Raw genomic sequence first — 15,591 nt, 5'->3', positions numbered from 1 at the left:
TTATAGAGTTGGATTTTCTGCTCCCTAAAGGCACGACCAATGGGCTGGTTCCTGGTGAGATCAGGGCTGCAAATCCCCTCCTAATGTTCATCTCAATATTTCCAAAATTGATTTATTTCTTTTTATTCTGAACATTGTTTCACTGGAGACGTCAGAGCTTCTGGTCTCTAAGAAATTCCAGGAGTTGTACAATTCAGGGGGAAGCTGCAAGGTGGAGTTTGCTGGCATGTGAGACAGGTTGATGGAGTCATATTTGGCCCTTAAGATCCACAGGTCATGGACGAAGGCTGCTGGAAGCTCCTTCACTGTACTGCCCTCCAATCTGCAGGCGTCTGTGGTTATTAGAGGTGCCTGGACACATAATTAAGGCTGATGGAGGGTGGGTGGGTGTGTGGGTACACTCACACATCTGCTGCAAAGCTGGAGCATGATGGTTGCACTCCAACACCTGTTGTGTTTCAGGGCCACCTGGACCCAAAGGAGACCAAGGAAATGAAGGGATGGAAGGGGAACCTGGTCTTCCTGGCCTGCCTGGGCTTCAAGGTAAGGAATATGTCCAGGGTGCCCACAACCCTGGAAGCCTTCACCCAAAGTCTGTAGAGTCAACAGGACATCTCCTGGTGACCTCCCAACCTGCCCTTCAGGACTTCATTCACTAGGTTGGATGGAACCTGGAGCAGCCCAGTTTAGTGGGAGGTGTCTCTGCCCATGGCAGGGGGGTTAGAACTAGATGAGCTTCAAGGTCCCTTCCAACCCAAAGCATTCTCTGATTCTGGGCACTAGTCTTGAAGAACAACAGGACTAACCTGCTGCCCCATCTCCAGCCAGACTACTAGTCTTTAGGGGCAGAAAGTCCCTCTGGTCTCCCAGATGGCCCCAGGACAGAGAGGGCTGCAAGGGTCCATCACCGGCAGGTGGGTGCCCTGAGGCTCCTTTGACACAGCCACTCAGCCCAGGTTTCTCAAAAAGCTGGCCACCACCCTGTGCTTCCTAAAACCAAGCTCTTACAAGGTTCTGGGCCTGGCCCCACAGCCTGCACCCCCTCCCCAGCACACTGTAACCCAGCATGGGATCCCACCAGCCTGGCACAGGGAACTCGGCTGCAGCTCTGGGGTTTTGTTCACAGGCCATTTCTTTCGATGTCAAGAATGTGGATGTTTTCCCTCTTCTTAAATTCAACCATTGTTTTTGAGACAAATTCAATTTAAAAGGAACAGAAGACCCCCCCCCCACCACCCTGAGAAACGAGCCTGGGCTTGAGCCTGTTTCTAATTTTATGGAAACCTAGAAATCCTGGCTTTGCAGGATTTGCACAGGGATGGCACGGAGGTGATGGAAGGTCCTCTTTGGTGAGGACTTTCTGTCCCCAAGAGCTTCTTTCCTACTGAGGTGACAGGATCCATCCTGCTTGGACCTCCTCCTCCACCCAAGGTATCCAGCCTCGGCCACACGTGAAGACACGACCCACGTTGGACTATCAGTGTCAGAGCAGGGAAGATTCAGCACACCTGAGAGTGACCTGCTGCTCCTGGCCTGGGCTTAAAACCTCCTGGTTTGGTGCCCCTTTTCTCCCTGCTCCCTGGTGGGCAGCAGGACCAGCCAAGTGAGGCACAGCCAGCCAGGAAACCCGATCGCTCTCTGAAAGCTCTTCTCAGCTCATTTCACCCTGACAGCTGTATTTGTGTGTGTGTGTGTGTTGACAGATTCTTGGCTGTTTTCCTTGGGTGTAACAAGCATCAGAAACACATCGTCTGGCTTCTTGCCTTTTTTTGCTACTTTCTTTTTTGGTTTGGTTTTGTTTAAACAGGACAACAAGAAGATTCCTGCAGGGTTCACCTTCAGCAAGAGTTATTGAAAGAACCACTATTTTGAGGTCTTTTTCCATCTTGCTTTCTCTGGTGCTTTTCTGGACGTGGTCACAGCACCAGAATTATAAGGTCAGGTTCAGGTGCAGCATTCCTGGTAAATCCCCTTTTCCACTGTGGATCTGCCCTCCTCTACACAAATCCATGGCCAGGTCCTTACATCCTGCAGCATCTCTCTGGGTCAGGGAGGTGAGGTGTTGGCCAGACACAGCAGGGAAAGGGTTAAGCCCCAGACCACGTCCACTGGAGCTGGTGCCCAAATTCCTCCTGGCAGCTTTTCTTTTTTTTGGCCTTTTTGGTTTTTTTCCCCTCCTTAAACCAGAGGAAAATATTGACTAAGTTTGGAAAAGCCCAGCCCAGGGCCAAGGGAACTGAGGGCTCCATCACAGGCAGGGGTGATGGGCAGACTGCAAGGCAGGACACTGAGCTCAGGTGCTGGAGAAGCTCCATCTCAAGAGCTTCTCTCCCATGAGCTTTGGATCTGACCAAAACTCAGGCTTGGGCTGAATCCCTGCTGGGTTGATCTGCTGGTTGATCTGACTGCTTTCAGGTCCCACCAGAGTCCATCACAAATCACCAGAGGTGTCTCCCTCCACCTCCCCTTGCTGGCTTGCATGGTCAGAGGTCACCTCTGGAGCTTGGATGTATTCCTGATGAAAGGTGCTTAAGCTCCCAGACTAGAGCCCCATTTCCCACCTCCTGGAGGTCAGAAGACCTGAGATAAGGGGGTTTCATCCAAGCCCTTCCCCAATAAAGAGCAAACATACCTGGTTAGCATGCACGGATGGAAGGATCCTGCAGCTCAAGCTGGGTACCTCATGTCTCCTTCAGGTCTCTTCTCCACACTGGCTCCTCACTCTTCCTCCTTGATCTCCAGCTTTGGAGCTCAGTTACCTCAGCCTGAGCCCTAAGATGCTCAGGGATGCATTAGCATGAGTCCATCTCTGGGTTAAAGCCCTCGTGTGTCCAGGGGCAGGTGAAGAAAGAGAGGATGAGTGGACTCTCCAGTATTTCCTGATGGACCCTAACTCCTGGTCAAGACCTGGAGAGGTCTGCTGGCAAGCAGGACACGTGTGTATATCTAGTTTGTGTCGGTCTTCACTGCAACAGAGTCATTTTGACTCTTTGTCCCTTTTCCAGGGCTGCCTGGGGAGAGAGGACCACCAGGACCACGTGGCTTGAAAGGAGACCAAGGAGACCTTGGTCCCCGAGGTCCAGTGGGGTTGCGGGGGTACAAAGGTAAGTACCAACCTCCTTGCATGCTCCTGATGGGTTGTGGGGTCTGGATGGGCTTGTTGGGCAACGAAGTGGCTCTGGAGACCACTGGCAGAGAGCTGGCCGTGGGGGTGAGGGTGGTGGGTCTCCTAGCTTGGGACCCACCTGGAGCTCCTGGAGCATGTACATGAACAACCTTTTCACCCAGACCTTCCCACCAAGGCACAGCAGTGGAGAGAGTCCAGAGACTGGAGGCAGAAGGGCAAAACAGTTTGGCTTGGGATGCTCCTGCCATGGAGTGGGCAGTTGCCTGCACTGAGCCCTCACCAGGGCTCTGTGAGGACCTGTTGGGCTGCCCTCCCACACTTGGCTCCAGCAGGATTTCAGAATAGCTTTGTGTTTGTTTTCTGGTGACCTTTTCTGGCTCCTTGTGGTTTGACAGCATCTCACCACACCCCAGCTCAGGGCAGGGAGAAGCTGTGGGTGGAGGAAGTGGCCATGCACCTATTTAGCAGAACAGATCTGTTCCAGGAGACCTTTTAAAAGAAGTTCCATGCTGCAACCCAAAAAAAAAGGATGGATAGTCCCAAAACACACATTTTCTGCCTCAAAATGCCTTGCAGGCAGGAAGAGCCCAGCCCAAGGGAGCAGCACCTCCCTGGGCAGAGCCCAAGGGGACCAAAGTGGTGACCACCCCTCATCTCCTGTTTATGGTTGATGTTGACCTAAGATGTGGCCACATTTGCCACCAGGACCTGAGATCATGGCCACAGACCAGTGTCCAGGTCTGGAAAATGCCTGGAGCTCTGCAGGGCACCGGACACAGAATGTTCCTGCCCCTTCTGGAGGAAGTCCTATGGCTTAGTTGTTTTACAGGTTCTTCCTCTCCTGTGTGTCCTCCAAAGTGCTGGTCGTCACCAGGGGCAGAGGTTGGGTGAGACACTCATGCCGTGTCTGGTGGCCCATCCTTCACAGGTGATAACCACAGTGTTGGCCATCTTCTGTATCTTGCATGCCACCAGAAAGCTCCTTGTAGTCTAGGGGGAGGAAAACATCTTCCATCCCTTCTCTACTTTGTGGTGTCTTTAGAAGAAAGACCTTTCCCAGGAACAAGGCATCCATCTCCCGGTGCCTCCTGGTGCAGCCCCAGGAAGCTTTAGGTCCCAGTAGAAGGGACATCCCAGGAACAACCTCTCTGCAGACACAACATTGAGGATGAAGCCTTTCTCCAGTGCTTACCATCCCAGCAGGTGGTGGAGACCACCCCTAGCACAGCCTCTGCTTCCGGGGGAGAGCTGTGGCCACACCACAGTAGTAGAGCATCAGCCTCTGCCTGCTTGGTGACCCTTCCCCAAAGCCAATCAGCATCTCAAGCTCCCTTGCCTGGGCAGATGAAGTGCTTCTGCTCTTGGTTTTAGGAACTGATGGATTAGAAGGTGCACCAAAGCCAGCAATGGCAGTCAGCAGGTCATTGTCATGCTTCCACTGGTGTACAGTAATTCCTGTACCTGAGGAGGCCTCTTGGCATTAAGAATCATGAAATCCCAGGCTGGATTGTGTTGGAAAGGACCTTAAAAATCCTCCAGTCCCAACCCCCTGCCAAGGCAGGGACACCTCCCACTACACCAGGTTGCTCCAAGCCCCGTCCAACCTGGACTTCAACACTACCAGAGATGGCTTACCATCCCAGCAGGTGGTGGAGACCACCCCTAGCACAGCCTCTGCTTCCGGGGGAGAGCTGTGGCCACACCACAGTAGTAGAGCATCAGCCTCTGCCTGCTTGGTGACCCTTCCCCAAAGCCAATCAGCATCTCAAGCTCCCTTGCCTGGGCAGATGAAGTGCTTCTGCTCTTGGTTTTAGGAACTGATGGATTAGAAGGTGCACCAAAGCCAGCAATGGCAGTCAGCAGGTCATTGTCATGCTTCCACTGGTGTACAGTAATTCCTGTACCTGAGGAGGCCTCTTGGCATTAAGAATCATGAAATCCCAGGCTGGATTGTGTTGGAAAGGACCTTAAAAATCCTCCAGTCCCAACCCCCTGCCAAGGCAGGGACACCTCCCACTACACCAGGTTGCTCCAAGCCCCGTCCAACCTGGACTTCAACACTACCAGAGATGGGGCAGCCACAGCTGCTCTGGGCAGCCTGGGCCAGGGTCTCACCACCCTGACATTAAGGTTTACCCATCTCCAGGGCTCCACCAGCCCTAGCCTGGGTGTGCCTCCTTCCTCATGCACTTCTTGGAGGTGTTGTTTCTTTGGGGTGAGGGTGACCCAGTGGTGGCAAAGCCATCAGGTATTCCCCCCAGAGCATGGAACAACCCCAGGTCCTACCAGAGCCCATCACTAACACAAGGCCCCCTCCCTCCACCTGCCCTTGCTGGATGGAGGTCACATCCAAGGCTTGGATGAGCCCCTGGGCTACAGCCCCCGTTTCCCACCTCCTGGGGGTTGGGGGTGCTCAGATAAGGGGGTTTTATCCAACCCCTTCTTGAAGAAGTAGCAGCCCTCCCTGGCAGCAAGCTCTGGATTTCTACAATTTATGGGATTCTCTGAGATTTATAGGAAGCAGCCCCTGAGCCAGGGAACGGTCCAAGCCCAGGCTTCAAGCAAAGGCCTGATTTTCTGCAGCACCATCTTACGCATCTAGGATGACTTTCTTCTGAGCACAGAAGAGCTATCGGCTCCACATCTGGGCTGGATCAGTCTCCTCACCCAAAATCCCAGGTCAAACCACCTTTGTGAGCTGTCCCTTGTCAGGGAACAGCTTCTCCTCTTCGCAGCAGAGTCCCGAGTACTTTCCTTTCTTGGTGTTTTCCTGCCCTTGATGCATTTTCTCCTGAAATTACCCCAGTGAAATATTGTTTTCCTCGTTTCCAAATGGGGAAAATAATTTTGGAAAGTGAGTGTACATCAGTCTCCTTCACTCCTCCATGGAGAACATCACACAGAGGACACGTTCAGGAGGAAACAGCAGTAGATGAGCTAAGGCAGGGATTACTAATCTGTAAAGAAATTTGAGGCAAGGAGACTGGTCCTCTTCCTGAACACCGTGGGCCAGGCAAGGAAGAGGTTTTTGCTGTGTTGCTGAAGGCAGAACATGAAGATAGGGGTTTGGCAGCTTCTCCCAGGGCTTGCTTCAAGACCATGGTGGTCCTATTTTACCCTGCAGACCCAGGAGCTCTTTCCATCCTCAACCAAAGATGTCCTCTCCTATGAGCTTATCAGGTTTTGCACCCTGACTCTTCCAGTGGTGCCAAGTTTTGGAGCAGGGGTGATGCCCAAGAGCACGACATGGGTTGGGACTGTTCTTCTGCCATGGGAAGAGCTGGTAGTCACTTGTCATAGCATCTGTGCCAAAATTGTGTGCATGGTCCAGAAAAACCAGACTCAGCTGCATTGGGAAACAGCCAAGCAAGACCTTGACACTCATTGGGTCAATAGGCAGGACCACCTGGTAGGACCAGAGGTAATGGCAGCAAGGGGCTCTCCTGAGATCATGGGCTCTGTCCCAGCCCTGAGGGTCTCTCTGTTCCAGGTTTCCCTCTAGACCTGACAGCTCAAGGAGCTGTGCTTGACCCAGGGTGAAGTCAGCAAGCTGTGCCACCAAAGGGCCTGTCCTCTGCTCCCCAGAGAGCTTCTGTGGGGAAAAGAGAGATGAGAAAGTGGGAAAAAGAGAAAATAAGGAGAAAGGTCTTCCAAGAGAGCAAAGAAATGAAGGGGCTTGGAGGGTTACATAGGAAAATCCAGGGTGGATGGGGAAGGATAAGGCAGAGGGGATGGGATGTGTGACTACTCAGTCCCTGAAGTGTTCAAGACCAGGTCAGATGGGGCTTGGAGCAACCTGATCTAGTGGGAGGTGTCCCTGCCCATGCAGGGGGATTTGAACTGGATGGTCTTTAAGGTCCCTTCCCACTCAAACCAGTCTGGGATTCTAATGCAGTAGTGCAGGGTAGGGAAGCAGAAGCAGCCCCAGGACAGTGTGCTTAGACCCACTGACCCATCCCAAAACTCCTATGATGGGCTGTTCCCCAGCAGTGTGTGGGATGATGGGTCCAGCCATGGAGCCCTTTGCACCTGTTCCCCCTTCCCCATCTGTGACCAATTCCTGCTTCATAAGAGCCAGGCTCTCACCACCCTCACAGCAAAGAATTTCTTCCTCAGATCTCATCTCCATCTCCCCTCTTGCAGCTTGAAACTGTTCCACTTCATCCCATCACTCCACGTCCTTGCCAAAAGTCCCTCCCCAGCTTTCCTGGAGCCCCTTCAGGTACTGGAAGGTGCTCTAAGGTCGTGGCTCAGGGTGAGCTTCTCATCACCCAACACCCCCACTCCTCAGGGCTGCTTTCCATCTGTTCTGCACCCACGAAGCCTGGCTTTGTGCTCAAGACTGCCCCAACCTGTGTGCAGGAACTTGCACCTGGCCTTGTTGAACTCCATGAGTTTGCCACGGGCCCTCCTCTCCAGCCTGCCCAGGTCCCTTTGGATGCCAGCCCTTCCCTCCACTAAGTGTCCACAGCTTGGTACAGCTTGGCATGGTCAGCAAACTTGCTGAGGGTGCCCGTGATCCGAGTATCTATGTCACTGACACAGCCATCCCTTGTGCTCCACCTTTCTCCTCACCTCTCTCCATCATTCCTATAGGATGCAGCCCAGACCCTGCAAGGAAAGCATTTCTGCTCCAGATTTTTGGGTACAAACACAAAAGAACTGTGACTGTTGCTTTCCAACCCCCTTCCCTCCTTCAGGCTGGGGAAGGAAAGTGGTGGAGAGCACGGGCTGCTCCAGCCTCCCAGCCCCATCACGTGCTGGCGAGCGGCATCTCTGGCCTCTCTCCCACTGCTTTGGGGGGTTGTTGTCATCTGGTTCCCATCAGTGGGGCAGGCTGCAGGCAGCTTTCCTCCATCTGCAGCTGCCCAGGGGAGCCATCCTGCCTTCCCTCAGCCTCCAAGTTAAAGGGCAAGAATTTCCTGCATGCTTTTTATGATTATTATTCTTTTATTTGATGAGACATTTCCGCGCGTGTTGTTTGTTGTTCTAACACGGAGACAAAAGAGGAGGATATTCTGGAGGGGAGGGGTGGGGGGTGCCAAAGGGTTGGGGCTCACCCGGAGCATCATTGGCTGGAGCAGCTTCCCCAGCCTTTTCCTTCGGGACAAAGGCAGGACCAGCGAAGCCAAGGTCAGCAAAGCCAGGACCAGCAACGCCAGGGCCACCAAAACCAAGTTCAGGGTCCCACTCGGGATGGCATTTTCAGTGATGTGTCCTGGGAAAACACAGCTGCTTCCTGGCAGGAGCAAGGCTGGAGTGTGGGCAGGGGTTAAGGAGTGGGGTGGGAGGCGGGCAGAGGCACCAGAGCAGCAGGGAAAGCCAAGCCATGCCACCCCCCAACCATCCCTGCCTTTCCATGGATTTGGGCTCAGCAAACCTGCTTGGCAGGAGGTGCAGCGAGGGGCGATGCTCCCCCAGGCTGCAGGACACCAGGTGCCTGTGTCTGACCCCTGCAAAATGAAGACATTTTGGCCCTCAGTTGGGTTTTTTTTTAGTCCTAAATTGTTTTTTTTTAGCCCTGCATTGGGGTTTTTTTTAGCCCCAGATGCAGGGTTTGCTTTCCTTTATTCCTGCTCGGCTGCTGCCCGGTTGTTCAGAGCGGGGGGTCCCAGGTGGCTGAGGGATCTCCCTCCTCCCTCTGCAACGGGATGTGCACCCCAGGAGGATTTAGGGGGGGGTTTCCCATCCTCAGCTTGGGGAGTGAGAAGGTGGGTCCATGCAGGACCCCCAGGAGGGGTGACGAGCCGGGCCAACAAGTAATGCACTGCTTTGTGCCTCAGTTTCCCCAAAGTGATGAAGCCCTCCAAGACCTCCAGACGTGCAGCGTTACCTGAGAGTGGTCAGTACCTGGTCTGAGCAAGGTTCATGCCCCGTGTTTTTTGCTTTCCCAGGTGAACGAGGCCCGAAAGGAGAGAAAGGGGACCGAGGCGGTGGCACAGGTAAGGTCTCATGTCACCTCCCCCGTGCTCCAGACAGGGTGTCAGCGCTGTTTGAGGGCGGTAGGGGGTGGTGCTTGGGGGGCTTAGGGTGGTGTTTGAGGGGCTCCACCTGCGGGAGAAAAGTAGGAAAGCAGCAGCTGGTGCTGGGATGAGGCTGCTGAGCTCTGAGCTGGGGTTTTCCTGCCTGGACACGGAGGATCCGGAGCAACGAGAAGGTGGGAGGAATGTCAGCAGCAGCCAAGGACCAAGGATGCTTGAGGAAAGTGGTTGTGCGGTTCAGGCATAGCAAAGTAGGACGAAGCACCTTGATCTGCAGCCCCAAGACCCCATCCTGGACTGAGGATTCCCAAAGCTGTCTAGGACTTTCTGTTCCCTATTTCTTCCCTGGAAACAAATAGGATTGCTCACGTTTTGCTGGCAACATCACCAACCTGAGATGAAACCCGAGAGGAGTGAGGGGCTGGAAGGACACAGCTCTTCCACCCATTGCCCCATGGCAGGATTGGCCCCAGGAAGCGTTTTTCTAGGGTTTTTCCAGGAGACACCCATTGGGATGGAGGCAGCTGGACCACACCATGCTGCCCACTGGGGCTGTACCACTGCTGTGGGGTTTCCTCTGGGGCCAAGAGCAGAAGGTCCCACCAACCCCCAGAGTTGGCCATCAGGGCTGGTGAGCCAAGGAATTCCTGGGCTCAGGGAATGAGCCCAGGGTTGGATCCTGCCCACCCTCTGCTGCACCACAGCTGTGCTCCTCCCAGAGGCACCTGGAGAAGCTGATGGTTGAAAGAAGGTTTGGACATCGCTCTTGGGAACACCCCTCCTGCCTCCTTGGGGATATCCCTTGTGCCTCACTGAGCACATCTCGCTTTGAGAACATCCCTCCTGCCACCCCGGCAACATCCCTCCTTGGGGACACACCTGCTATCTCGGGTACCCATGCAGGGGCTCCAGGTCCCTGTCAGCAGCCACCACCACACCCAAACAGGTACCAAGCAGGAACAAGGGGGCAGCAGGAACATCAGTTCTGGGTGCCTCAGTGTAAGAAGGACACTGAGGTCCTGGAGCGTGTCCCGAGGAGCAACCGAGCTGGGGAAGGGTCTGGAGAACAAGCCCTGTGAGGAGAGGCTGAGGGAACTGGGGCTGTTTGGAGGAGGCTGAGGGGAGACACCTCACTGCAGTCTGCAGCCACCTGACAGGAGGCTGTAGGGAGGTGGGCGATGGCCTCTTCTCCCAGGTGGATAAACAACAGGACCAGAGGAAACGGTCTGAGCTTGGGCCCGGGCAGGTTTACACTGGATATTGGGAATAATTTCTGTACTGGAAGAGTGGTCAGGTGCTGGAATGAGCAGCCCAGGGAGGTGGTGGAGTCACCGTCCCTGCAGGTATTTAAGAACTAGATGAGGCCCTTCAGTTCATGCTTTAGTGGCCTTTTTTCTTTTTCTTCTTCTTCTTTTTTTTTTTGGGGGGGGAACAGTTAACAGTTGGACATGGTGATTCAAGAGGTCTTTTCCAACCTTGAAAATTCTGGGATTCTGTGATCTTTAAGGTCCCTTTCTACCCAATCCAGCCTGGGATTCATTCTGTGATTCATACCCCACATCTTTCCCCCTGGAAACCTGACATTTGCATCCATATGTCCAAACAAGAAGGACTGGAGCAGGGACAATGGGGAGCCCAGAGAACCAGGGGCAGATGGTCTCCATTATGTGAGGGGAGATGATATCTCAGCCCAGCTGCAAAGAATCAGGTCCTTGTTTTCTCGGCCACCGGGAGTTATTTCTCCTCCTTAGCTTTTCCTTTCTCATTTGGCTGGTTGAGGGAGCTGGGCAGGGGGGCAGGTCGAGGGGTTTGGAAGGAATTTGTACAGCCAAAACAAATGCACACGCACAGGATGAGAAATAAATGCTTTGGCTGTTTATGTGGTACGTTGGAGAGGGAAAGGGCTGGAGAGCTGCTCTGAGATGGACAGGGCCAGGCCACTGCACAGACAGAGAAAATGGCTGGGATGCTCCTGTGTTGCTTTGGAGCTGGAGCCTGGGGAGGACCTGATCCTGGACAAACTTCTCTTTAATATCGTTAGCAGTGATCTGGACAAGGGGATTGAGAACACCCTCAGCCAGCTTGCATATGGCACCAAGATGGGTGGGAGGGATCCAGAGGGATGTGGACAGGCTGGATCAATGAGTTGAGGTTCTGCAGAGGGACCTGGACAGGTTGGATCCATGGGTTGAGCCTCTGGAGAGAGACAAGGCCAGTTGTACAAGGTTCAACAAGACCAAGTGCTGGGTCCTGCACTTGTGTCACACCAACCCCAGGCAAAGCTCCAGGCCTGGGGAAGAGCAGCTGGAAAGTGCCTGGTGGAAAAAGGACCTGGGGGTATTGGTCACCACTGACTAAATATGAGCCAGCATGTGCTCAGGTGGCCAAGAAGGCCACGAGAATCCTGGCTGATATCGGCACTAGTGTGGCCAGCAGGACCAGAGCAGGGATTGTGCCTGGGGTCAGTTTTGGATCCCTCACAGTAAGAAGGACATTGAGGGTCTGGAGCACAAGTCTGAGAAGGAGCAGCTGAGGGAACTGGGGGTGTTCAGCCTGGAGAAAAGGAGGCTGAGGGGAGACCTTCTTGCTCTCTGCAACTGCCTGAAAGGAGGTTGGAGCCGGGGGGGGGGTTGGTCTCTTCTCCCAAATAAAAGGCAATAGGACAAGAGGAAACAGCGTCAAGTTGTGCCAGGGAAGGTTTAGATTGGATATTGGGAAAAATTTCTTCCTGAAGAGAGTTTTCAAGCCCTGGTACAACCTGCCCACTTCTGAAGGGATTTCAAAGCTGTGTAGCTGTGGTGCTGAGGGACTTAGTTCAGTGGTGACCTTGGCAGTGCTGGGTTAACAGCTGGACCTGGTGATCTTAAAAAGGTCTTTGCCAACCAAAACACTTCTATGATTCTACCCTTCTACAGCACATCTAGGTGGACAACCCACTTTGGTCCTAGTGCATTTCCCAACAGCTCTACCAGCTCCTCTGGGCCAGGACTCTAGTGCATCCCCAGCTTCAGCTGCAGCTTTTGCAGAGTTTCCAGGGTTCATGGGTACCAAAACAGACCTGGGCTGAGCTGGGCTTGAGCTCTGGGGCTATTGTGGGCAGCTGGCACTGCTTTGGGAGGAGACTTCTGGGGTTCATTATGTTTTATTAGCCCTCTGAGCAGCGCTTGTTAGAGGCTAAGTGGAAGGGCTGTGGCCAGGACTCACGTGGGTGAGCTCTGCGGCTTTAGAATCATCAGATCATTTTGGTTGGAAAAGACCTTTTAGATCATCAAGTCCAGCCGTTTATTAGCAGCCCTCACCCTGCTGTCTAATGGGAACATTAATGGGAACATGCCTGGATCCCTGCCCTGAGTGCACATTTCTTCCCCTCCTTGTCCTCTGGCACGCACAGGGCTCTGAGGAGCATCCAGCCAAGAGCTGGGGTGAGGACAAATTTGCAGGAGGAGGAATGAGGATGTTGGGATGAGCTTGGGTTGGAGATACGAAGCTGGTCCTGGACAGGATAAGCAACCAGCCAGTGTTGGATACAGGAGACTGGTCCTGGTCACCTGCCTGCTTTCCTGGCACAGGGGAACACTGGTGGCTCTGGAGGCAGAGCTAGATGTTTTCACAGAGGGGATCATGCTGTCCATGCCCCATTTAGCTACTGCTTTCCCATTGCCATTGCTGACACAAGGTGACAACACCCAAGGAAGGGTCACCTCCCCAGGATGCTCCAGGGTGCAAGAGGGCTGACGGTCCCAAAGCCACAGTTGGGACACCAGCACTGGACCTTGTGCAAGCTTGGCTTGGCAGAAGCAGCTTCCCTGGCAGCTCCAGGCAGCATCCACCGCTCCAGCGCACATGTTCTACTCAGAAGAGTTGCTTCATCCATCCCTCAGATGACACCATCCCTGGGGTGAGCCAAGGCAGCTGCTCCATGGCTGGGAGGAGATACCCCACCCCAGATGACAGGGACTGGTTGAAGAAGACAGCCAGCATGTCCCAGATGAGCCCCTCAGCTGAGATGTCCACAGAAAGGCTGTGGCCAGTATCAGCAAGATGGTCCAGGGACAGCATGAGATGTTTCCTGGCTCCTCCATGAATCTTACGCTCTGCCCAGATCCAGGAAAACACGCTCAAGATTTCCAGACCCCTTCGTGAGCCTGACCCTGAGTTGGTCCACACAGTGCTGAGGCCAAGCAAAGGACTGTGTGTTCTGGAGGTCACTGGAGGAGGTGGCCCTGTTCCCTCCAAGAGTGAGCCAGGGAAAACCCAGAGCCTGAAGCATGAAAAAAACAGCTGCTGTGCCGCTCCCAGGCAGCCCGCGGTGCCAAAACCCCCGGCTTCTCTGTCCAGCAGGTCCCAGACACTGCTCTGGTCTCTACCAGTCATATTAACCCTGCACCTCCCAGCCCCGAGAGCCTTGAGCAGGCTGGGATGCTGCTTCACCTACCTCAGCCAGCCTCGTGGTCACCAGCTTGGTTGGCCAAGGTGCCTGAAGAGACCTCAAAGGAACACATGACATCCCAGCACCATGGAGTTAAGGCAGATCATAGGATCATAGAATATGCTGAGTTGAAAGGGACCCATCAGGATCATCGAGTCCAACTCTTGTTCCTGTATAGGGCACCCCAACCCGTGTCAGATCCTACACAGCTGTTGGCAGCTTCTTCTGCACCAGTCATCTCTTGAGGTGCAGAACATTTGGGTTCATCACTTGAGGAGTCATTGTGGTCAATGTACCAGCAAAATCACAGTGGATGAGAAGGTTTTGTTCCCTTTTGTGTTCTTGGGTGGTTGTGGTGGTTTTGGTGATGTGGAGGAAGACCACAGCCCCCTGACCTCTTCTCCACTAGGGACCAGCCTTGGGTATAGAGAAGGAGCTGGAGTTTTGATGGTCATCAAGGAGGAGACCTTGCTCTGCCTCAAAACACTTCCCGCAGCAATCCCAACCTCATTTATTGTCATGTTGGAGAAGTGGTGTCATTGGGGATGTCCAGTGGGAACATGTGTTTTGATGGGGGGGAAAAAAACCACAACCCACTTGGGCTTTGACAAAATGTTTTTAAATGAAAAAGTATTTAAATAAAAATCTCTGAACAGCTGCAAGACAACCTTGTTGGGGGGAGCCCAGCTCCACCCGTGGCTGTTGTCCCAGCCCATGGTGAGTCATGGAATGATCCCAGCTGCCTGATAGGGATTTTCTGTGTTCATCCCCTTTCTCATTCCAAAGAACAGGATTCGTGGTGTGTTCCTTTCACTGGGTTTCGTTGGCTGGAGGAGGGAGGAAGAACTGTTGTGGTTTGGTTTTGGTGGTGAGCTTCTCAGTCTTTCCCCTATCAGACAAACCATCACCCCCTCCATGTTTCTTCCTGGCTGAAAGATGAAGGTCTCACGTGGCAGGAGGGTGGTGGTGGTGGGAGGAAGGTTAAGGAGCCACAGAAAAGCAAGTGCGAGTGGAGGGAGCAAAGCCCTGGAAGGGAGGAGGACAAGCCATGTCCCCTCACCTCAGTTTGGCATTTTGGACCAACATGAACCTCACCTCACCTTCCCCTCAACCATGAAGGGCAGGTTGGATGGGGCTCAGAGCAGCCTGGTCTAGTGGAAGGTGTCCCTGCCAATGGCAGGGGGGGATGGGACTAGATGTTCTTTAAGGTCCCTTCCAACCCAAATCCTTCTAAGATACCATGAAGCATAATAATCCATCTGGGCAACGTGGACTTGCGCCAGGGCCCTGTCTCCAGGCTGGAAGAGCCCTCCCAGTCACTTAAGATTCCCTTTCAAGTTCTTTTTGGAAACTATTTGTGCCTCATTTTTTCTGGCATCTTCCTCATCCAACATGGTTGTTCAGATCTCTCTTCTCATCTCAAGCCTGAGCTGTCTCAGTCTGGTTACACCTGGATGGCCTCAGGAGCAGTCCTGCCTCGGTCCCTGCCCTTCCTGCAGAACTTCTAGGCTGCAAACAGGTTTCTCATCCTGGTATGACCATGGCAAGGCTCAGCCTGCTGCAACAAAGCCTGGGTTTGATGGGGGCTCCTCCAGCACCATGCCTAGTGGTGACGGGATCATAGAATCATAGAATGGTTAAGGTTGGAAAGGCCCTTAAAGATCACCAGGATCCAACCTCCCTGCTACGAGCAGGGACATCTCCCACCAGACCAGGCTGCACAAGCTTCACCCAACCTGTCCTTAAACACTTCCAGGGAAGGGGCTTCCACAGCCTCCCCGGGCAACCCATTCCAGTGCCTTCCTACCCGCGTGGCGCAGAATTTCTTCCTGATGTCCAACCTAAACCTCCCCTCGTTCAGTTAAAAACCGTCTCCCCTTGTCCCAGCCCTGCCCTCCCTGGTGCAAAAGCCCCTCCAGCCTGGGAGGGCACAGGAGGGGGGCGAGGGGCAGTGCTGGGGAGATGCCACCATCCCTTCTCTGACCTCCCTCTCTCCTCTCCCCCCCCCCTAGCAGCGGTGACCGAGGAGGGGAACAGCCGGCTGGGGAACGGCC

The 15,591-nt window shown here is 53.8% G+C and overlaps 1 protein-coding gene across 1 annotated transcript in view; it reads left to right on the top strand.

Annotated features, from left to right (window-relative positions):
* The window catches only part of SCARA5 (scavenger receptor class A, member 5), a 33,103-nt gene that overhangs the window by 14,914 nt on the left and 2,598 nt on the right, over positions 1-15,591 (top strand). The window contains exons 4-6 of the mRNA XM_010002217.1: positions 463-543; positions 3,006-3,104; positions 9,022-9,069. Coding sequence (XP_010000519.1) covers positions 463-543; positions 3,006-3,104; positions 9,022-9,069 — 228 coding nt within the window. The remainder of the gene's footprint in view (positions 1-462; positions 544-3,005; positions 3,105-9,021; positions 9,070-15,591) is intronic.

This window comes from Chaetura pelagica, unplaced genomic scaffold, assembly GCF_000747805.2.
Source record: "Chaetura pelagica isolate M959 unplaced genomic scaffold, ChaPel_1.0 scaffold107, whole genome shotgun sequence".
Lineage (NCBI taxonomy): Eukaryota > Metazoa > Chordata > Aves > Apodiformes > Apodidae > Chaetura > Chaetura pelagica.
Note: the sequence above shows the minus strand (reverse complement) of the source record. Positions and strands in the feature narration are given on the sequence as shown.